This window comes from Rhynchophorus ferrugineus, unplaced genomic scaffold (assembly GCF_030347505.1).
Source record: "Rhynchophorus ferrugineus isolate W39M unplaced genomic scaffold, kcgeb_rfMv2 rfM11, whole genome shotgun sequence".
Taxonomy (NCBI): domain Eukaryota; kingdom Metazoa; phylum Arthropoda; class Insecta; order Coleoptera; family Curculionidae; genus Rhynchophorus; species Rhynchophorus ferrugineus.
The window spans coordinates 3407256-3431342 of NW_027472590.1; the positions used below are offsets into that span (position 1 = coordinate 3407256).

General features: G+C 31.5%; 2 protein-coding genes across 2 annotated transcripts in view; one reads left to right on the forward strand and one right to left on the reverse strand.

Moving 5' to 3' along the window:
• The window catches only part of LOC143205095 (dynein axonemal heavy chain 1), a 65352-nt gene that overhangs the window by 25060 nt on the left and 16205 nt on the right, over positions 1-24087 (forward strand). The window contains exons 28-39 of the mRNA XM_076418171.1: positions 15986-16140; positions 16196-16435; positions 16489-16567; positions 16629-16842; positions 16907-17069; positions 18401-18519; positions 18594-18799; positions 19022-19184; positions 19240-19400; positions 19514-19729; positions 19786-20182; positions 20911-21080. Of these exons, the coding sequence (XP_076274286.1) occupies positions 15986-16140; positions 16196-16435; positions 16489-16567; positions 16629-16842; positions 16907-17069; positions 18401-18519; positions 18594-18799; positions 19022-19184; positions 19240-19400; positions 19514-19729; positions 19786-20182; positions 20911-21080 (2283 nt within the window). The remainder of the gene's footprint in view (positions 1-15985; positions 16141-16195; positions 16436-16488; positions 16568-16628; positions 16843-16906; positions 17070-18400; positions 18520-18593; positions 18800-19021; positions 19185-19239; positions 19401-19513; positions 19730-19785; positions 20183-20910; positions 21081-24087) is intronic.
• On the reverse strand, positions 1989-10916 carry CNMaR (G-protein coupled receptor). Its single transcript, XM_076417906.1, has 6 exons — positions 10644-10916; positions 9219-9500; positions 8938-9168; positions 8802-8883; positions 4163-4262; positions 1989-2199 (listed from the first exon to the last, which is right to left on the reverse strand). The coding sequence occupies exons 1-6, from the start codon at positions 10914-10916 to the stop codon at positions 1989-1991; spliced, it is 1179 nt and encodes a 392-aa protein (XP_076274021.1).

Below are 24087 nucleotides of genomic sequence, written 5' to 3' on the forward strand. Positions count from 1 at the left end.
AATTAGTTCAAGTAACCTATTGTATAGATACGAATGTCATCATTGCAGACAGAATGAAATCAAACAGCTTCAAATCCCAAGCAGGACTAAGACAAGGCCTAAATTTAAACCCAATCCCTGAAGAACTATTGAGTTAAAAGGGGGCAACTCAGATGGTGGCCAAATAACGATTAATATAAGGATATAAGACAAGTAAAGAGAAGATAAGAAGCAAAGATGGAAAAGATAAAAAACAAGCGACCTAATCAAAGCTGGGATAAATGCATCGGAGGAACAGTTGAACCAGAAGGAACAGACAGTTAACAAAATACACCTATATAACAAAATATGTTTTTGATCATATTATAAATCATTTTTATTGTCTCCCTAGTCTAACAAGAACTAGTTTTACCACAATAGTCGGATTCATTTCATTTTTCCCCAGTATAAAAACACCTAATTTACGTTTCTCTATAAAGAATCCTCTAACGAGAGCCGCTAAAAGTTTCTCGAGAGCGCTTCATAATGCTTTCCAATTAAAGAAATTTGCGTACCAATGAAAACTTTCTATTGTCGAGGTTTTCTTTCGCGCATAGCGGTCGGGATTTTTCCCCTTTGGTACAAGTCTGGATAGCGTTGCCCCTCTTAATTGTTGCGACCTTCATTTTGTTTTCTGGACTGTTTACCGTGCGGTAACTTACGGCTTTGTTATCCACGCCAAAGCAAACATGTACCAACGGTTACTTGCAATTTATATGGCTATTCGTACTCGAACACTTACTGTCTATTACAGTTCACATAGAGTAGATAGTTTTTTTCGACATACTTGACGTATTCTCTAGTAAATACCACTCGAAAGACACGATTTCGATACTTTTAACATAAAAGACTTCACCTACAACATGAAAAACTGCAAAAAAGTAAATTATATGGAGATTTGGCATCGTTTTTATATAACTAAAACCTTTTCAAGTGATTTTATTAAAATTAACATTAAATAAAATCAACTTTATCCTCATAAATATTTATTCGAATCTGTACAAAGGAAAGACAGAGTTTAGTACGTTTGATTGACAAACAAAAATATTTAAAACTAGACACACCCTGTCAGAAAATAAGTAAAATTATTGAATGTCAGTAGAAAATAATTTTCTTTATATACAGTAGATATAACAATTTAACCGGTTAAAAATAAATATGAACTACAATATTTTGGAATACCAAATCGTCATTCACATGTACAACATTTATTGAATGTCTTAATAAAATATTAACATCTAATAACTGTACAAGTTTGGTTCCAATTTTCTCCTACAGATAGCTCTATGCATCATATACATCATAAATATTATACAATAAAACTGGCCATTTACCAACGAAACCACGTATAAATTTTAGTCGATTCTTGTCTGAATCATTCAAGTTAGTCGCGATTAAATATGTCAATTTACGAGCTAAAATCTTGTTATCCGCTATGTTTAAAGAAATATATGACTAAGTTTGCTTTAATATATAGGTTTGAGGCATTAAACCATCATAGGAGACTGCAATGGGTTACAACTGATGCGCTTGAATCTAGTATAGAAATAAAAACAATTTATACACACACGAAGAACGTTCACAATATTACAAAATCTATCGAAAATATATAAGATGCTACAGATGCTTGTCTGGAACGTCATAACCGCCTACTATATTCTTCAGTTATTTCTCCCCCTAATGTCACTTGTTTATGTCAATGGCATCATTCAAAAGTCAAAATTATTCGTAGAGTGTTTCGAAAATGACCAGTTCTTTTCAACATAACATTTGCAAAATAAATCAATGGTGGACATGTTTGTTAAATAATTTACGGAAACAAACTTGTACATCTTGACTTAGCACCTACATGAGCTTGTATCTTATCAATTAACTTAATTTACCAATTAATATAAACAGTCTTGCATTTGGTTTAACTTTATGTACATATTTACAGTCCATAATTACAGTTCCGCTATCCGTGAGGTATCTTAAGGCGGTAAGATCCTCCTGAATAGTTCTCTCAATATTTTCTTCAGGCACATCCGAAAAGATTTACCGCACAAGGTGTACAGGATGAAATTGATGCTGAAATTGGTGTAATAGAGCATCTGGGAGAATTGCTGCGCACAATATAGATAACCTGGCGGCGACTTGTCAGCCAGGGTGAAACCAAAATAAACGATGAGACGTACTATGTAGCTGAAATAAAGAGAATACGATCATCCACGAAATAGCCCTAGCCCTAGCCTTTATAGGAATCGCTTGATTGTGTAACAGGACAATTGAAAAGTCTCCAGTCTGGCACATAGGTGGCGCTACTAAAATTAAATCCATATGTTTTTTGTTAGCCCTAACCCTCAAAAGATGCGTGTATAAGTTTAACAGCTATCGGACCATTAGTTTGTGAATTATAGAATTTTGAGTGAAGCAGCTTGTTATTGTGAAAAAAATGGATAAAAAGGAAATTCGCGTGTTAATAAAATATCGCTTTTTGAAGGGAAAAAAATACAGTTGAAGTAATAACTTGGCTTGATGCCGAGTTTTCGGACGCTGCCCCAGGAAAATCAATCATCAATGATTGGTATGCTAAGTTTAGATGTGGTGAAATGAACACCGAAGACGGTGAACGCAGTGGTTGCCCAAAAGAGGTTGTTACCGACGAAAACATTTAAAAAATCCACAAAATAATTTTGAACGACCCTAATGTGAAATTAAATGAAATAGCAGACACTCTAAAGATATCAACTGAACGTGTAAATTATAGCATTCACGAACATTTGGATATGAGAAAGCCCTGTGCAAAATGGGTGCCACGCGAGCTCACTTTTGACCAAAAACAACCACGAGTTGATGATTCGGAGCAGTGTTTGAAGATGATCAAGCCTAATAAAGCTAGTGCGAGTTTTTGCATCTATATGTGACAATGAATGAAACATGGCTCCATCATGTCATTCCAAAGTCCAATCGGCAGTCATCCGAGTGGACTGCACACGATGAATCCGCTCCAAAGCGTAGAAAACGCAACAGTTGACTGGCAAAGTTATGGCATCAGTATTTTGGTATGCTCCTGGAATAATTTTTATTGACTACCTTGAAAAAGGAAGGATCATCAACAGCGACTATTATATAGAGTTACTGGACCGTTTGAAGGACGAAATCGCCGAAAAACGGTTGAAGAAAAAGAAAGTGCTGCTTCACCAAAACAATGCACCGTGTCACAAGTCAGTGAAAACGATAGCAAAAATCCATGAATTGGGCTTCGAATGGCCTCCTCATCCACCGTTTTCTCCAGATCTGGCCCTCAGCGACTATTTTCTCTTCTGAGATTTCAAAAGAGTGCTCGCTGGGAAGATATCTTCGTCGAATGAAGAGGTGGTGATGGCCGAAACTGGGGTGTATTTTGAAGCAAAGGAAATATCGTACTACAAAAGTGTTATGATAAAGCTGGAGGATTGCTATAATCAGTGTATCGTCCTTGAAGGTAATTATGTTGAATAAATTTTGCCAAAAATATGTTTTACTATGGTAGGCCAGGGAGTTTTCAATTGACCTGTTATTATGATCAACGAAGTGTCAAAAGGTTTCGAGAAAAATGGAATTATTTATGAAAGAATTCATTTTGAAAATCACTTAAAGTAAATTACCTTCCTGCAATCGATAAGTTCACGCATCACTGTAAATTAATATAAAATCAATTTCCGAAGTTGTAGGGCAAATAATAATCATTTCCAAAAAGAGCTTTAATTTAACTAGATGCAGCGTGAATAAAATAGTCACTTTATAAAACACTTTGTCAATTAATAGGTTAAAGTCAGAATTGAGCCGGAAATTAATTATATTTTTTGAAACAATTTTCGTTGCCATAGCAACTTCCTTTACGATATACGAATTTTCCTTGTAATTTTCTATTTAATAATTTTAATTAAAATTATAGAATTCAAGCAACGTTTTCAATATCTCTGCATTTATGAGTAGATGCCTGGGAATAATCTTCGGATATTAAACTTGCACTAGTAGCATGCACATTTTAATGAGCACTAGCTCAGATTGATTTTATTGACCCAAGATACATTTTTCGTTGTCATATCGAATTTTATTGAGGGTCCTTATTAATAAATGCAATTAACTCCAATATGTAACTTAAAAATAGATTTGTAATTACCTTGGGAAATTCAGAATAATGAACACGGATGAAATGATGAAGAGCATCGTGTTGATGTTCTGTTGAGATTGATTCTGGGAAGAACGTGGATGTCTGTTGCCTATAAAAGTGAAAATAGTAAAAAATATATATTAGTTGGTAAAGAATTTGTTGATTATTAATATCGTCAATTATCATTTATCATGTATATTAAGAAATGAAATGAAAAACGCTAATCGTTTAAAATAAATATGTTTCAGAAAACTTATATTTTCTTTTAAATAAAAAAACTACTTTTTTCCAGTCTAAGTAACAAAACTTAGTCGGTAAAAAGAGATCCTTGTTTGGTATAGACATATTGTGCTCCCCGAAATATCGATATTTTGCTTCATGGTCGATACCACTAGATTAATCCCTCAAAAGAAGTTATACATAATTAGATGAACTATGATGGACATTTCTTCTTTATCCGAATTTGTTGATTCTTCTGACATAATTGATAATCCTGATTCTTCGTCCAATCTTAATATATTTTTAAATTGTAATATTATGATTCTTGAGTGAAAAAACAAATTGTACATCTGGTTATACTAATACTGGGTAGACAACCAGGTGGTGAACCGGAGAGTCATTACCATTTTTTTCTCAAAATAAACATAATTTTCAAGAAAGTGGAAAAGTTTATTTACTCAAAGTAAGAAATATGTTTCAAAAAATTTATATTTTCTTTTAAATAAAACAACTACTTTTTTCTAATCTAAGTAACAAAACTTAGTCAATAAAAAGAGATTCTTGTTTGGTATAGACATATTGTGCTCCCCGAAATATCGATATTTTGCTTCACGGTCGATACCACTAGTTTAATCCCTCAAAAGAAGTTATACATAATTAGATGAACTATGATGGACATTTCTTCTTTATCCGAATTTGTTGATTCTTCTGACATAATTGATAATCCTGATTCTTCGTCCAATCTTAATATATTTTTAAATTGTAATATTATGATTCTTGAGTGAAAAAACAAATTGTACATCTGGTTATACTAATACTGGGTAGACAACCAGGTGGTGAACCGGAGAGTCATTACCATTTTTTTCTCAAAATAAACATAATTTTCAAGAAAGTGGAAAAGTTTATTTACTCAAAGTAAGAAATATGTTTCAAAAAATTTATATTTTCTTTTAAATAAAACAACTACTTTTTTCTAATCTAAGTAACAAAACTTAGTCAATAAAAAGAGATCCTTGTTTGGTATAGACATATTGTGCTCCCCGAAATATCGATATTTTGCTTCATGGTCGATACCACTAGATTAATCCCTCAAAAGAAGTTATACATAATTAGATGAACTATGATGGACATTTCTTCTTTATCCGAATTTGTTGATTCTTCTGACATAATTGATAATCCTGATTCTTCGTCCAATCTTAATATATTTTTAAATTGTAATATTATGATTCTTGAGTGAAAAAACAAATTGTACATCTGGTTATACTAATACTGGGTAGACAACCAGGTGGTGAACCGGAGAGTCATTACCATTTTTTTCTCAAAATAAACATAATTTTCAAGAAAGTGGAAAAGTTTATTTACTCAAAGTAAGAAATATGTTTCAAAAAATTTATATTTTCTTTTAAATAAAACAACTACTTTTTTCTAATCTAAGTAACAAAACTTAGTCAATAAAAAGAGATTCTTGTTTGGTATAGACATATTGTGCTCCCCGAAATATCGATATTTTGCTTCACGGTCGATACCACTAGTTTAATCCCTCAAAAGAAGTTATACATAATTAGATGAACTATGATGGACATTTCTTCTTTATCCGAATTTGTTGATTCTTCTGACATAATTGATAATCCTGATTCTTCGTCCAATCTTAATATATTTTTAAATTGTAATATTATGATTCTTGAGAGAAAAAACAAATTGTACATCTGGTTATACTAATACTGGGTAGACAACCAGGTGGTGAACCGGAGAGTCATTACCATTTTTTTCTCAAAATAAACATAATTTTCAAGAAAGTGGAAAAGTTTATTTACTCAAAGTAAGAAATATGTTTCAAAAAATTTATATTTTCTTTTAAATAAAACAACTACTTTTTTCTAATCTAAGTAACAAAACTTAGTCGATAAAAAGAGATTCTTGTTTGGTATAGACATATTGTGCTCCCCGAAATATCGATATTTTGCTTCACGGTCGATACCACTAGATTAATCCCTCAAAAGAAGTTATACATAATTAGATGAACTATGATGGACATTTCTTCTTTATCCGAATTTGTTGATTCTTCTGACATAATTGATAATCCTGATTCTTCGTCCAATCTTAATATATTTTTAAATTGTAATATTATGATTCTTGAGTGAAAAAACAAATTGTACATCTGGTTATACTAATACTGGGTAGACAACCAGGTGGTGAACCGGAGAGTCATTACCATTTTTTTCTCAAAATAAACATAATTTTCAAGAAAGTGGAAAAGTTTATTTACTCAAAGTAAGAAATATGTTTCAAAAAATTTATATTTTCTTTTAAATAAAACAACTACTTTTTTCTAATCTAAGTAACAAAACTTAGTCAATAAAAAGAGATTCTTGTTTGGTATAGACATATTGTGCTCCCCGAAATATCGATATTTTGCTTCACGGTCGATACCACTAGATTAATCCCTCAAAAGAAGTTATACATAATTAGATGAACTATGATGGACATTTCTTCTTTATCCGAATTTGTTGATTCTTCTGACATAATTGATAATCCTGATTCTTCGTCCAATCTTAATATATTTTTAAATTGTAATATTATGATTCTTGAGTGAAAAAACAAATTGTACATCTGGTTATACTAATACTGGGTAGACAACCAGGTGGTGAACCGGAGAGTCATTACCATTTTTTTCTCAAAATAAACATAATTTTCAAGAAAGTGGAAAAGTTTATTTACTCAAAGTAAGAAATATGTTTCAAAAAATTTATATTTTCTTTTAAATAAAACAACTACTTTTTTCTAATCTAAGTAACAAAACTTAGTCGATAAAAAGAGATTCTTGTTTGGTATAGACATATTGTGCTCCCCGAAATATCGATATTTTGCTTCACGGTCGATACCACTAGATTAATCCCTCAAAAGAAGTTATACATAATTAGATGAACTATGATGGACATTTATTCTCTACCCGAATTTGTTGATTCTACTGACATAATTGGTAATCCTGATTCTTCGTCCAATCTTAATATATTTTTAAATTGCAATATTTTGAATCTTGAGTGAAAAAACAAATTGTACATCTGGTTATACTAATACTGGGTAGACAACCAGGTAGTGAACCGGAGAGTCATTACCATTTTTTTCTCAAAATAAACATAATTTTCAAGAAAGTGGAAAGGTTTATTTACTCAAAGTAAGAAATATGTTTCAAAAAATTTATATTTTCTTTTAAATAAAACAACTACTTTTTTCTAATCTAAGTAACAAAACTTAGTCGATAAAAAGAGATCCTTGTTTGGTATAGACATATTGTGCTCCACGAAATATCGATATTTTGCTTCACGGTCGATACCACTAGATTAATCCCTCAAAAGAAGTTATACATAATTAGATGAACAATGATGGACATTTATTCTCTATGCGAATTTGTTGATTCTACCGACATAATTGATAATCCTGATTCTTCGTCCAATCTTAATATATTTTTAAATTGCAATATTTTGAATCTCGAGCGAAAAAACAAATTGTTCATCTGGCTGAACTAATACTGGCTAGACAACCAGGTGGTGTACCGGAGAGTCGTTATCTTTTTTTTTGAAAATAAACATAATTTTCAAGAAAGCGGAAATGTTTATTTACTCAAAGTAAGAAATATGTTTCAAAAACTTATATTTTCTTTTAACTACTTTTTTCCAGTCTAAGTAACAAAACTTAGTCGGTAAAAAGAGATCCTTGTTTGGTATAGACATATTGTGCTCCCCGAAATATCGATATTTTGCTTCACGGTCGATACCACTAGATTAATCCCTCAAAAGAAGTTATACATAATTAGATGAACTATGATGGACATTTATTCTCTATCCGAATTTGTTGATTCTTCTGACATAATTGATAATCCTGATTCTTCGTCCAATCTTAATATATTTTTAAATTGCAATATTTTGAATATCGAGCAAAAAAACAAATTGTTCATCTGGCTGAACTAATACTGGGTAGACAACCAGGTGGTGCACCGGAAAGTCATTACCACTTTTTTTCAAAATAAACATAATTTTCAAGAAAGTGGAAAAGTTTATTTACTGAAAGAATTGGTCATTTGATTTTATACATCTTGCCCATCTTTCAGGCCAATTTATCGATGGCAATGTATAGTTCAAAATGATCATTTATTGTCAGTAGCAATCACCATTAACTATCTCTACCAGGAAACAATTACTTTCAGTAGCTTTGTCCATTTGATTAAATATGAAAAGTAATACGTGATGAAAATGCGCGTTTTCAAGTACAAAACTTCACATTTTCAAAGATATAAATTTAGCTTTGAAGCTCGTTGTCATTAAAACGAAATTATGTGACAAATCATAGCACTGCATGCTTACACCTACTTAAGTCTGTTGGAAAAATCAGTAATGACTTTCCGTCACATCTAGTAATAAGGGATACCTACATCTTATGGGATAATCCTCAAATTTAACGTGTTTCCTTGAAGCCGTCGAATCGAAATCGGAGAGCCTGGTCGAGTCGCTGCTCTAAAAGAACCGTCCACTGTTTTAGGAGGGTAGCAATTACTTATTTCCACTAACCTGCGAGCTGGCATGATGAAACTTGATGCGCTCATCGTCCGTGGCGGCCAATCGGCGTGAATTGAACAGGATCTTACCGATCATCGAGTTCATGATCAGTAACGATGTCAACGGAATGACGAACGTCAGGATTGTGTCCAGCCAGTTCAGAAAATTCGCCAGCAACCAGTTGATGGTCGGTTCCATCTCACACAACGGCTTGTCGTCGTTATCTATTAAAACCTTGGCCATCTGGAGTTGTGTTAGTGTTATTTGATGGTTTTAGTATGGTTTGTCCTTACCCATAACATAGGAACTTGGGATACCAATCCAGCCACAGTAATTCCAGCTATTATCATCTGAGCCCGCGACACTGTGCACATATACTGGCGACGTAGCGGGTATCTGACAGCTATAAACCTCTCGGTGGTAAAAGCGACAATCAACCAGACGCTTATGAAAGAAGTGACCGCACCCAAGTAGATAAAAAACTGGCAGAATCCTTCCTGATTGAAAATGTTGATGATGTCGTTGTAACTCCAATAAGGAGCCAGCAGCGTTAGCAAGAAGACAAAATCCGATACCTGCATCAAAGAGAATTAATCCAGTTCAATCTTTATCACCACCATATCAAGCTATCAAATATAATCAACAAACAGTTTTAATTATTTTTATCGAGCATATGTGTACGCTGATAAATTGTTGTTTTTTTTTCGCAGATTATAGTTTGTTTAAATTGCACTTTCGGAAATTATGAGAATTGAGATCATCAAATTTCAATTTTCATGTGGAACAATAGAAAGCGATTGATTGCATGTTTTTATTTCATTTTTAATTGTTTCAAAGATACAGTATATTCGTTTACTGCTCGTTATTATCTGTTGTTGTCTATGTGTATGTAGGACTGTAAAATTGATAGTTTTATAATTAATAACGTAAATTACGATTTGTCGTATCGGGCAGATGAGTAAATACAGTATTTGTCACTAGGCTTTATATGCTATGAAAGAACCAACAACATAGCATTTGTAGAAATATTAACATTCTTAATTATTTCTTAAAATGTACTTCAGGCTTTTTTTATAATGATGATAGTTGAAAATTCCCTTCGTGACTTCCTGACTTTGTTTAATAAACAGTTTCAAATTATTTCCATAAAAATGATTGCATACAATTCCAGCAAGCATACTCTATTTCGCCCTATAGCAATAATTTTATAGCAAAAATATACATATACTGTCTCTAAACAGAAATTATGTTATTTGATTTAATCCTATTTCATGCTACATTACCTTCATATAAACAATGATACATAGTTCTTCTTTTTTTTAATATGTTTACCCTTTTATGTCCTTTTTCTTTCATGCCATGTTCAAAATGCTACTTATGTTAAACACATGCTACATGTTACTTAATGAAAATACAGTATACTAACTTCTAAAAGATATTATATTAATGAATTTAGTGCTATATTAATAGCACTGGTCATTAAATAAACCATGATTCACATTTCCTTTTCCTTGTAATATAAATTTACGTTTGGTATTACACTTAACAATTATATTAATGATAAATGTTTTATTAAACAGATTCATAATCAAATAAGTTATGATTTCCTCTTTGTCCTAATTTGTCTAGTATATAATAATATATATTACTTTAACAATTATCTGAATTTTGCTTTAAATTCCTTTTGTTTTAAAGTATATGCAGTATGCATTACTTACCGACAATGCTGCTAAATAGTAGCTGGAGCTTCTCATCTTCAAATGGGTGGTCAGCAGGACGAAACAGGACAGCGCGTTGCCAATCAGTCCCACCACGATGACTATCGGTATATAGAAAACGGTGAAAAAATGATGGAACGGATTGCACGACAGGTAAAAGTCGAGGGTGTCGTTGGCCGACACGTTCACGGCCAACTCGAATATGTCGTTCGGCATCTGGCTGTCAAATGGCGCGAGACGCGAGGACGTGATATTAGCCGGCACGTAAAACATTCCTTTTTTTTGGGACCGGATATCGTCGCTTCAATGGAAATTGATATGTCGGTTTTTTGCGGTGAGCACTCCGATGACGGCTGAAAACAGGTGGAAGGTAACAGCGCGGCTAGAATATTCTCGCCCCTAATTTCTTTGAAAAGTTGATATTGTTTCTTGTTTTCAAATTGTTTTCATAAAGTATTCAAGTTCTCTCATTAAATTTCTTTTTCAGCTAATTTACTGAACCATGAATATCCGTAATATGTTGAGCTTTATTGAGACCCACATATTGTTTATTCCAAGGAATCAATTTAATTATCTATGTGTATAATATTATATGTCATATGATTATATTATTTACGTACTGTACGAAGAAATAAAGTTTTTTTTACTTTTACTTAGAGACTGAATGATCTAACAGTTACAAACAGTTTTTAAAATAAATTTACAGGTTTTTTCTCTAAACCCTTTTATATATTATTAACTATGTATACTGGGTTATTACAAAATTGAAGTTATTACCGGTAAGTGCACAGTGTCTTCTTTTTTATAGTATATCCCATTTAATGAGTGTGTCTAGAAGCGGGAGCAAAACCACTTTTGATGTAACGTTCTCGGTATTATATCCACTCTATTCTTTGAATTCATATACGATTCCGACAGCAATATTTATTAAAAAAGCAATAAAACAAAGAATTTATTATTATTACCAAAACCAAAACCAAAAAGCCTGTATATATAATAAGTTTTCCATTTCTTTGTTCATAGTTTCCTTTGAGAGCCGAAATAATTTTCGCTCTTTTATATGATATCTTTCGTCTGCGAGCTATATATCTTCATTAGTTCGGATTTCTGAAAATACCAACTTTTTATTTGGTAAATTGAGAGGATATAAGTCACCATCAACTTTCCGGGGAACTTTTGCAATAGGAAAGTTCCGCGTCCTTTTTTCCTCCCGAAATCTACATATTTCTTTATAAAAAAACGAATTTTTTGTAGGAAATTTTACTGAATTTGTATCTCTACGGGACTCGATATATATGTACTGATATATATTTTTATAATTCATATCGTGAATAACTTATTAATATCGTTTTCAACTATTTTTTGATATAACAGTTTTTCTTTCTTTCCTTGGATTTATTCGAATAAAATATTTTTCAAAATCTGTCTCAATATCATAGCAAATAAATTATGGATGCAATAATCAAATTCTAATTATGTAAAGGTTTCATTTTTATTCAATAAGCCCAATCATTAACGGGCTATGGTAATTATTTTCCAAAAAAAATTTAAATCAACGTTAATAATCGAGATTATTAATATATAATTAAATTCCTCGCTTATTATATCTGTTTGTGGCTAAAACTGCTTATTACGTATTATGTTTCGTTATTTTTGGCAGTTAATTATCGCTGAATTAATTCATTACCTTGTAATTCATTGGGTAATTCCAATAGAGAAAATTAAGTCAAAACAATGCAATCAGCTTTAAAAAGGGTAACGATGACAGATTGCAAAATAAGTTTCTTCCATCTAGGATATGGTGCAGTTAGTTATGTTATATTATTACTCCACTATTATCCGAGTTAAATGTCGATATTAATCTATTGTTTTAATTGAGTATTTATAAATAATAAAGCCAAAGCGTGTAAGCGAACTGTCAAACTAAATCCAGTTGTTTAATTTAATTAGTATAATTTATGATTGTACAAAACAAAATAATAAACTTACTATATATATATATATATATATATATATATATATATATATATATATATATATATATATATATATATATAATGAAAAAATATATATATATATATAAACTATATATATATATATATATATATATATATATATATAAACTATATATATATATATATATATATATATATATTGGTTAAGTTGGGTAGCATATATTTATATTCCATTGAATTAACAAATAAACAAATTGTATTTGAACACACAAAATGACGCCATTATATTTCTACTACTTCAATTTAAGTATATTTAAGAAAATATCAGATATAATAAGCGAAATAATTGAGTGAAATCTAAGTATCAATAAAAATGTACGTTGTAGCTCAAACAAAAAAATTATATAAATCTTTGAAAATCATGATACCTAATACTAATACCAACACTGTAAGGTTTGAATATATCATGACACATCATATGCGTTGAGCACTAAAATTATCCAGTCAGTATATTCGTATATTTTATAGATTTTAAGATGGTGATTTTTGTTTTGCTATAAGTATACACAACTTTCAAAACACTTTTAAAGGCCATTTAAAAAATCTATTTTTGGCATAACGAAAATCCATTATAATATTGTCGTTAAATTAGTAAATCTTGGAGGCTTACTTTAATCGGTAAATACGAAAGGAGACAACAAACTCGGTATAAAGATATACCTTTTTTGCCTTGAGAAATAAATTGAATTAACTTGTTGATCTCAACATGTCTAGAATAAAGTATACCGAATTATAACACTAATAAGATGTTTAAGGTTACTAATTGTTATTTTTACAATTTTTAATTAAGAAAAAGTATAAAGTAGCGTAACATAAAAATGGAAAAGGTCTTTATACTGCAAATGACAAAATCAAAAGTAATTAACAGCCCAATTAAACAGATTTAAAAATCCATTTCTAATTCTAGCTAATAATGTAACTGACATGATTATAAACTTTTAAATTTTATTTTAAAAAAAAGCTTAAAATAATATAAATGCAGTATTACATTATAACATAAAAAATACGACTTATTTCTTTGTTAAAAATAACTAATATTTGTTCTTTAACATTTATCATAACATTTTAATACATAAAAACAGAGTATTGGATATATTAAAATCAGGGTATTCATAATTTTGCTGAGGATGATTCCCGGTTTGCTCAAAGTTAGTTAACATTTGACTAAATTATATTAAATATTAATTTAATTTTAGCAGATCTGGTTATGAAACTCACTCAAACTGTTTTATAACAACATAATTGATGACTTTTTTTTGAAAAAAACTCCTCTATTTTACTATTAACATTAAGAACTCTAGCTAATCTATATTTGATAATATTTATAGTTAAGTAATATTAATATATAAGTGTAATTAATAAGTTCGTGATAAAATTTGATTTGAATCATAAACTAATATAACTAAACTAATTTAAAGTTTCTGTTGAATGTAAAACACTAACAGAGTTTATACTTTGTGTTACGTACATTCTAAACAGAATCCATCCACACAACTTTCTCTATGCGTTAAATTGAACACGACGTCACGGACAGCCAACTATGTTATCCCGATTCAACAAGTACGAAAGGGCGAAACCAACTGAGCCAGCACCATCGGGTAGCAATTGTTTTCATCCCTTTCGCGGCATTCTCCGACCGATAGTTGCGCACTGACAGTTTTTCTGAACAGAAGTCTTATTTTTATTAATGTGCACTCCAATCATTGTCTGAATTGTAATGTGCGATTTCTATTTAATTAATTTATATTTAGATTTAAGGACGATCTAATAATAGGGATACCTTGATCTCACAGTAAAATTGGAAGAAAGGAGCAGTTTTCTGTATTTATAAATTAATGAACGGCCATATTTGTTATAATACTCAATTCTAAGACATTACATAATTTTCCTTGGGATTAAACTTCTTCTAAAAAATATCTATAAACATAAAATAAAATATAAAAAGCTTCGGCTAAAAAATGTTAAATCTTCCTTCTCTGTAGCATGGAATATGTTTATAATGGAAACTTTAAAACTACAAACCAGAATTTACCTCTCCCGAACGCATTATAATCTATATTCTTTTGAAAAGCTTACAAAATTGTATACTAAGAATATTCTGGATTTGGTGAGATAGAAAAATCAAATACGCTGATTCATAAAAGCTCAGGTTGCTCGAAAAGGTAAGTAAATACATATCCAGAAAGCGATGTGTGTGGAGTGTGACCTCAATCAGTTTTTTTAGTGTCAAAGAAAGGATTTTATTTGAAGCGCCAGAAGTTATATTTAAATAAGAGAAACGCTTTTTGTTGATTCTAAAAGGGTCCACATTTCGAATGTCATGCTTTTGTATAGAGAACATATTTCTAATACCGTAGAAACTGATTTATAAAAAAACAAAAAATAAAATATGAACTAAAAAAAAAATAAAAATGTTTTAGCACCTTCAAAATAGAAAGTAGGAATAGAATTAGAATTTTGTGTCACAAACAGCAACGTTTCGATGTATTAGCTTAGCAATATATTATTTTCAGTTTGCAATAAAAAAGGATTAAACGCTTTTACTGTTACTGTATTTTTATATCAAGTAACGGAATATCGATTACCCTGTATTTTATAGGATAGTACTGTTACAAAATCTAGTAGAGATAAACAAAATTGAGTTTATTTTTGGTTCTAGACTATTATATTTTGTCTATTTATAATTAAAAAATTATTCATAATTCTACAGGTCATGATAACCACTTTCTCTTTAAATAAAAAGCATTGCGAAGCAATGAAATCTAAAAATCTTTTGTAATAATAATTAGTTATAAATTACTATTTTTAATTATCTATATATGCAGTACTCAAGATAATTTTAGGAAGGCTATCTATGAACTAAATTTAATAAACATGAAAACAAATTTGATGTATATATACTAGATAATATTAAGTTTCAAATATAACCCATTTTCTAACGCAAAAAGCAAAGGTTAAGTTAACAAGAGAATATTTCCAGCTTTTACGCATTTTAATTTTAGTTGCAGGTTGTTAGTTTAGGATTACAAAAAAAAAACAACTATGATGTTACCTTTTTGGCGGTCTTATATATACGTGCTTTATTATTTTACACCAAAATTCTCCCGTCTATTCACGAGACTAAAATACGTCCAAATAAGTTAAGGAAGAGCTGATTAAATCAGCCAATTTCAAGGGGTTATTTTGGACGGCAACCTTGGATAAAAGGAGACAAATATGACCCGTATCTAAATTATTCCGCTATTTGATTAGACATTACAGCATGTCTGATAAATTAATTTAATAAATTAATGCTAATTAAACATATTATTTACTTTATTGCTCTAGTGTTATGAAATATTGAAGCACGCTATGACATCGTTGAAGGGTCAACCTCAGCCCAGCGGATATCCATTCCAACCAGCTCATGCATACGTTTTAAATCCAAAGTCGATCACGATGGGTCAATTATATGGAGAATTCGATCTACAAACTCACGAATGGTAAAAATTGCAAATTGGGTATTGTTTCTTATAAAATATCACTGTTTTTGCTTAGGACTGATGGCATACTTCCTTGTTTGGTACGACAGGGTATAAATGCACCCAATAAAGACAAGCGATGGTACGTCTTCGATGGCCCGGTGGATGCTGTCTGGATAGAGAACATGAACACTGTCCTGGATGACAATAAAAAACTATGCCTGAGTTCGGGAGAGATCATTAAATTACGAGATACCATGACCATGATGTTTGAAGTAGCCGACTTGGCAGTTGCTTCACCAGCAACTGTATCTAGGTCAGTCTGAAAGCTCCAAAATAAGAGGTTCAATGTAAAATATTTTGTTATAGATGCGGAATGGTGTATCTCGAACCGGGGGTGCTTGGATTGAATCCCTTCATAAACTGTTGGATGAAACGCATTCCTGCGGTGCGAACACAGTTTCTTTTTGATATATTTTCGGGGATATGACGCCATTTTCCGTTTTTAGTTGATTAAACCATACGCCGATGAATTATATAAATTGTTTGAATATTATACGTTACCAGCCATCGAATACGTCCGTTCCAAGTTAAAAGAAGTTCTAACATCTGTCGATTCCGCCTTGCTCATGTCGTTCTTGAGATTAATGGATTTTCGGCTAGCGCCCCTGACCGGCAAGGACAACAAACCACCGCCCCCTCCCCAATTCCTGGCCCTAATACGTAAGAAACATCGGGAACTGCCCTAATTTGAAGGGATTCATTTAATGTGATTTTCACGCATCAGCGAACCTCTTGGTTCCCTGGGTGGTGTTTAGCACGATCTGGGCGATAGGAGCCACGTGCGATAATCAGAGCCGGGTCAAGTTTGATCAATTCATAAAGGCAAAAATGGAAGAGGCTGACCATACACCACTTTTCACTGAAGATATCCTTTGTTATGACGTTAAGTGAGTCGATTCAAAATATATATTTCCATAAAAATCCTTAATAAAAATTAGCTTGGAAGGTTCAAACTTCCTGTTAATAAAATACACCTAAGAAAAGACATTTAGTTAACATATAAATAAATATCTGCATCTTTAATCGCCCAAGGTTGAAAAAACAACGTGTTACCACTTAAAAAGCCTACTTTAACGAAATAAAATCGTTTCTATTTCCGGTCAATCTTTTCCTTACAACGTACCTACTTACACGCCCCTATTCTAAATTGAAAATTTTTGTTTTTTTCTACCTTATTTTGGACATATGAATACAAACATTACGCCAACATACGCTTTATATAATATTAAATAATTAAATGCTTCCTTTTTGTTACTGTATTTTTACCGAAGTAAATGGAAGGAATATCGATTACCCTGTATTGTTACAGAACAGTACTATTACAAAAACTAGTAGAGATAAACATTATTGAGTTTATATTTGTTTCTAGTTAATACGGTGTCTATTTTTAATTAAAAGGTTATTCATAATCTTTCAAGTTATGATAACCACTTTATTTTTAAACAAAAATATCAGGGGGTTTTTTATAAAATATTATATGTTCAAATATATTGGGGGATACAATCTATATGAAGTTTTTTTATACATTTCTTTTCAAATAACTCTCAAAAGTAATTGTGACGTACTAATAAACATCGTGCTAACATCAGTGTGGTTAGTACGTGAGATAACACATATATTTTAGTGACTTTGATGACCTCAGTCAGGTCATCTTTTTCTTGGGGTTATTAATAAGAATAGTAAAGAAAATTTATAGTTAAATACTAACAAATGTGAAATGCTTAAACAAAGTGTGCTTCACCATAAACAGTAACTATCTATTTCAGCTCTATACATGGTAAATGTTTGCTCGAAGTGACACTTTGTATGGGTTGTTTTTAATATCTTTGTCGCAATTATTATTTCATATTTTGTGACCATATAAACCTTCCCTGGACTGCCGCAAATTTTTCTGAATCAAAAATTGGTCAAATCGGTTCATCCGTTCTGGAGCTCTGGCGAGACTAACGAATAGCAATTCATTATTATTTATTAATGTGTATAGATTAAGAAAAATCCCCAAATTTTCTAGTATATAAAAAAATTTTATTAGATAATGTAATTTACTTGTAACGACTAATCTCATATATGTACTTAAAAGTAACTGTGGCATTATTTTTCATACAAAACAGTACTAAATCAATTCCAAATTAAGTAATTAAGTATGTGTATTTAAATGCAAAACTGAATTGCTCCAAAAAATTTACAAGGTAAAATGTGTAATTTTTTTCTTCTCTAGCTTACATGATGGTGGTTTTACTGATCCTACCCCAGATGGCGATCCCGCCCAACCTTACTGGTATAGTTGGATGGACAACATTCCCGAATACAAAATAACCATCGACATGAAATATTCAGGTACGATCGTTTCCCTATACTGACCGAATTCTTCCTTGATTTTTAAAAAACTGCCGATTGTTTTACTCTGCCAGATATTGAAATTCCAACAATCGATAACGTAAGGAATGCCCATCTGTTGGGAGCGATATTGTTGAATGAGGACAACGTGCTGTGCGTAGGACCGACGGGAACTGGAAAAACTCTGACAGTTATTGCGAAACTGAGCAAAAATATGCATAAGAAGTTTATATGCGACTTTATCTGTTTCTCTGCAAGAACTACAGCCAATCAGACTCAAGTAAGTTCAAGTGGTTAAAATTTTCTTTTGATTTTCATAATGTCGCAATGTGTGATCACCATTTCTTTGTAAATTTATTCATAATTTGTATAATTATGATAACCGTTTCATTTTACTTATATTAAATGTTAAGTATATGAGTTATTAGTTTAATATATTATATTTATTTTATTATAAATCCATGAAATTATATTTAATATATTATAATTTTTGTTCACGAAGGATCTAATTGATTCTAAACTGGACAGAAGACGTAAGGGTGTTTTTGGCCCACCTGTTTTAAAGCGACAAGTATTTTTTATCGATGATTTCAATATGCCCGCACTGGAAGTCTACGGGGCTCAGCCTCCGATTGAATTGATACGTCAGTGGATGGATTTTGGAGGTACAATTTCATTTTACCACCGATAAGCCTATTTTTCAATATCGCTGGGTTTAAGGCTGGTATGATCGAAAGAACATTGGAGATTTTCGAACTATTATCGATGTTAATTTCGTGGCTGCCATGGGACCACCTGGAGGCGGTCGAAATCCTGTAACGGCAAGGCTGTTACGTCATTTTCATTATCTGGCGTTTATCGAGATGGAAGACAACAGCAAGGTATCAGAGTCCACGTAGATTTTCTCTAATAAAGAATATAACAAGATTATAAGATTAAAATTGAGATAATACTATAAGATTTTATCTAGTTCTGATAAGATGTAATATTTTAGCGTAAAATATTCGGAAGTATTTTGAACTTTTGGCTAGATCGTGCAGGTGATCTGATTCAGCATTATAATTCTATACTAACGTCCACATTAGACGTTTACGACACGATACTGAAGGAACTTTTACCCACTCCTGCTAAGACTCACTACACTTTCAATCTGCGTGATTTGAGTAAAGTATTTCAGGGAATTCTCATGTTTGAACCAGCTTCCCTTAAGGTAGTTTCAACGCCCACTAATAACTACAAAAACAAGTTTACGTTTATTATACCTAGAATGTAGATGAAATCCTACGTTTATGGTACCATGAGTGTTGTCGCGTCTTTCAAGATCGTCTGGTGAGCGACGAAGATCGAACTTGGTTCGAGGACCTCCTGAAGACCCAAATAAAGAATTTCTACGGTTTGGATCCGGAGAAATCGCTCGGGGTACGACCTATACTCTTCGGGGACTTCATCGATCCCCAAGTAGATATGGGACCCTACGCTCAGATAACCGACTTCGACAAGCTGGACGAGGCGCTCAATTACTATCTGGGCGAGTATAATCTGCAGAGCACCAAACCAATGAAGCTGGTGCTGTTTCTCGATGCAATGTCCCACGTGTGCAGGATATCTAGGATAATCAGGCAGCCGATGGGTAACGCTCTACTATTAGGAATGGGAGGTTCAGGTAAATTTAGATATTGCACTGCTATTAACACCTTTATGCTTTAAACAAGCTTTTGTCGAGAACATTTCTAAATATGTATTTGAGTAAATGATAATGATGTTATCAAGATTGATAATAAGGAGAAAACTTCCTATTCGAGTTTCAACAGTATCTCTTTTACACCTCCGGCCCCTTGTTTAGCCAAATATAAGGAGATAAATCTATTATCCGATGTTGCTAAACTTTTTCATTCCCAAACAGTTTGTTATTCAATTATTTTGAATTAATATTGCGATATATCTTAAAAGAAATGACTTAATTTGACTTTATTAACTCACAGTACAGCACCCAAGGTCTAACCCAATATTTTCTCGAACTTGAAGTTTCGTAATAGATTTACTGTTCATTGTGGGCTTTTAAAATTACCTGGCGATGAAACAAATCGCAATCATGAAACAATTTCCAATTGATACATTCAGTTGGTTCATATAGTAACCATTTTCGTTCATTTTAGCTTTTATTTAGCTATATTTTTTTCAGATATTATTCAAAAACTTTTATTGCTTAGGTAAAACCTTTACACCTGCGGGCTGAGTTATATTCAATAATGCTTGGAACTTTCCTGACTGCACATCCCTTTCCTGTTTTATAGTTATTTTTTTGTTATCAACTTTACTGGTCAACGGTTCCTAGTACTAGTATTTCCAATAATTACTTCACTTTTCAACTTAACATATATTGCTCTCAAGGTCGCCAAAGCTTAACAAGGCTCTCGTCCTTCATATCTGAATACACCTGCTTCCAAATCGAATTGACGAAATCATACGCAGCCTATGACTGGAGGGAGGATATTAAGAAACTGATGCTAGGCGCCGGCCTTCAGAAAAGGGAAACAGTCTTTCTGTTCTCTGACACCCAGGTACATATTAACTGGCATTATTTAAAATAGTTTCTTTAGTGGTACAGACATAATTAATAATATTATAGTTATTTTCGTTTATTTAAAACTACAAACAAATTTTCGACATTATATTAATATTTTTATTTTTATTTTAAAAACTAATTTAAATCAATCTCACGAAATTAGAAAAAAACCTGTTTTCACAACTGGTTGGACCTATAGAATAATGTTAATTTCATTTGTATTGTTGTAAAATGTCACGTCTAATTATAAACAATATTGATCTGGTTTATATTTTTCGAATGAGTTTACAGAAAAAAACAAAAAGTAACATTTACATAGCGACATCATTAAAATAAATTGTTAAAAGGACTTTTTTTTGCTCTGCACAGTATTTAATTAGTAATCGGATGTTTTACAGAAAATACTTTTAAGGGAATATGTTACAGAAAAATACTGAATGAAATATATACTGTAAAAAATTGTAATTTAATTATTTCAGATTAATTATTTTTCTATATTTTTAACCGTAACGTGTAGTTAATTGATATGCCTGAAACGTCAATAGCAGCTGATTGAAATCAATCCGCCTCAGTAGGGTTTCACGATTCTTATAATGAGCAGTGCGATTGAATACAGAATTGTCTGAAAAGGTTAACGGAAAATGTTAATAAAAGCCTTTTAAAAAGTCGATCCAATCAAAGGGAGCTGGGTCCACGTCAAAAACAAATGAAGAATATTGTGCGTAATACCGTCATTTTAAAGTAAAAATACCATCCATTCCATAAGTTTATTCTTTTTCGATGATACGCTACCTTATTCACCAGTATTGGTACCGTGTGATCGTTTTCTATTCCCATTATTACTAAAATTGCCTTGAGTCATGCAACTATTTGAAAATACAATGGAATGTTACACTCGCCATTTATTTTGTTGCAAACTAAAGATATAATGTATTATGTAATAATGTACTTTAATTGAAGTACTATAATCTTTTTTAATCATATATTGAAATGTTTGTGTCTATTTTTTATTTATTTTTAGCCATCTTTCACTCTTAAAATAGCCTACTAACTACTATTAGGAAGTTTCTTATTAAATGTATTAATTTTAGTAGTGATTTTTCAGAGTGTCATATGAAATCATTATTTTAAAACAAAAACAAATCCAAAATATCTTTTACATTATTAATATCATCACAAGTACTAGTTTACTTTTACGAATATAGAAATGGCATTAAAAGAGAACGCTTTATACTACATAGCATAGTTAATGTATAGATACACCCTTCGTGTATAATTTGCATCAAAAGGAACTTATTCTAAAGATGATGATGATTATAAACAAATAAATAACAAGCTTTCAGATTTTTGACAGAATATAGAAAGGTAAAGTGACTTTATTGGTCGAAATTAATTGTTTAGGCGAGTGTGTTGCAAATTTCTTACTTTCTCAGATTAAGTTTGAGTAGTTCACGGGTGGTAGTAAAACTTTTTTTTTAATTATTTAATTAATATATATATATTACTAGTCGTTTCCGTCTAACCTATAATTTGTCTTTATGTTAACTTAAATCTAGGTATATAACTAGGAGGACTAATGTTTATACATGTCAATGCTGAATTTTTTAATATATGCACCTCACTACACAACACTACACAAGATCAGATGGTTTGATTCTTTTGAATCTGTGTCCTGTTCTGGTGGTATCCAAAAATTGCAATATTTCAATATAATATGAGAATGGAGTCTTTCCTCATGCCCCCTTGCAATTCTCTTGATTTCTTGACTTACTGTGGGTATCTGAAGGTCTCGATGTAGGTAATCAGTCCCATAGTATTTGAGTGCACCTACAATACCTTTCAGGACTTTGTTCTGAAAAATTTGTATTTTATTAATGTTACTCCTTGCAGAACATCCCCATAATTGAACTCCGTATGTCCATATAGGTTTCAATATTTGCTTATATAATAGCAATTTATTATGTACTGATAATTGTGATTTTCTTCCAATTAGCCAGTACATTTTCCTATATTTCAATTCCAGTTCTTTTCTTTTCTTCTTTACATGTTCCTTCCAGCGAAGTTTTGCATCGAGATTCACTCTGAGATGTTTCGCGTTGTTGTTATATGGAATGATAGTATTATTTAATGTTATTGGTGCTTGTACGGTCTGTTTATAGGTGAACTGCACATGTACAGATTTACTTTCATTAATTCTTATTTTCCAAGCTTGTGTCCAATTATTTATATTGTCACTTGCTGTTGTAATACTGTCAGTTGCCTGTTATAATGTAGTACAACTTGAACAAGTCAGCAGACTTTAATTGTCTTCGAAGTAATTAATCTTCATAATAATATACTTAATCGTTTTCTTTTCCCATAACTATAAGTTCTAAGTTAAGTATCTTTATGGACTCTATTTAAACAAGGCATAGTACTGTTATTAATTTCCTTTTCTTATTGGATCTTTTGAGTTGTAAAATATTTTGAGTGTAAAATATAGAAATCGTTACGTATCAACAAATCGGGTGAACAAATATGGTATTCAGCTAAATCATAAAAAGTTGTCTCTACACTATTCGATTGTTCGTTATAAGGTAATAGGCTTCCTTATCTAGTTGTACTGGGTTTAACATGTAAACGATCTTCTGGTGACTGTCTTCCGGTCATTTCATTAAGATTGTATCGAACTTTCTTCACTGTGGTGTTTCTGATAAGGGTTTGGTCTAAATATCATTAGATGTCCCAAACCGAAAAAACACGATCAGATCTATGTTCTTCTATAATAGACTTCCAAGGTCGAATCCTTTAACTGTAAAATTACCATTGTATTTGTTGCATCAAGTTACAAGAGATGGTGTAACTGTGTATTAAATCATATCGAGTACATACAAATATACAAATATATAAATACCGAGTTCTACTTTTTTTTGACAGAATGTAAGGATAAAAAATCTAAACAGTATTAGACTAAGGCGCAAGTAAACACACGCAAAATTCGTTTATGTTTTCGAACGCTCGGA

Excerpts from the sequence above, each read along its gene's own strand:
- CNMaR (XM_076417906.1), bottom strand. The coding sequence starts at position 10,916 with ATGTTTTACGTGCCGGCTAATATCACGTCCTCGCGTCTCGCGCCATTT. Across the intron at positions 8,884-8,937 it reads TTCATCATGCCAGCTCGCAG|AGCAGCGACTCGACCAGGCT; the intron begins GTTAGTGGAAAT and ends CGGTTCTTTTAG. Across the intron at positions 2,200-4,162 it reads ATTATTCTGAATTTCCCAAG|CTACATAGTACGTCTCATCG; the intron begins GTAATTACAAAT and ends TCTTTATTTCAG.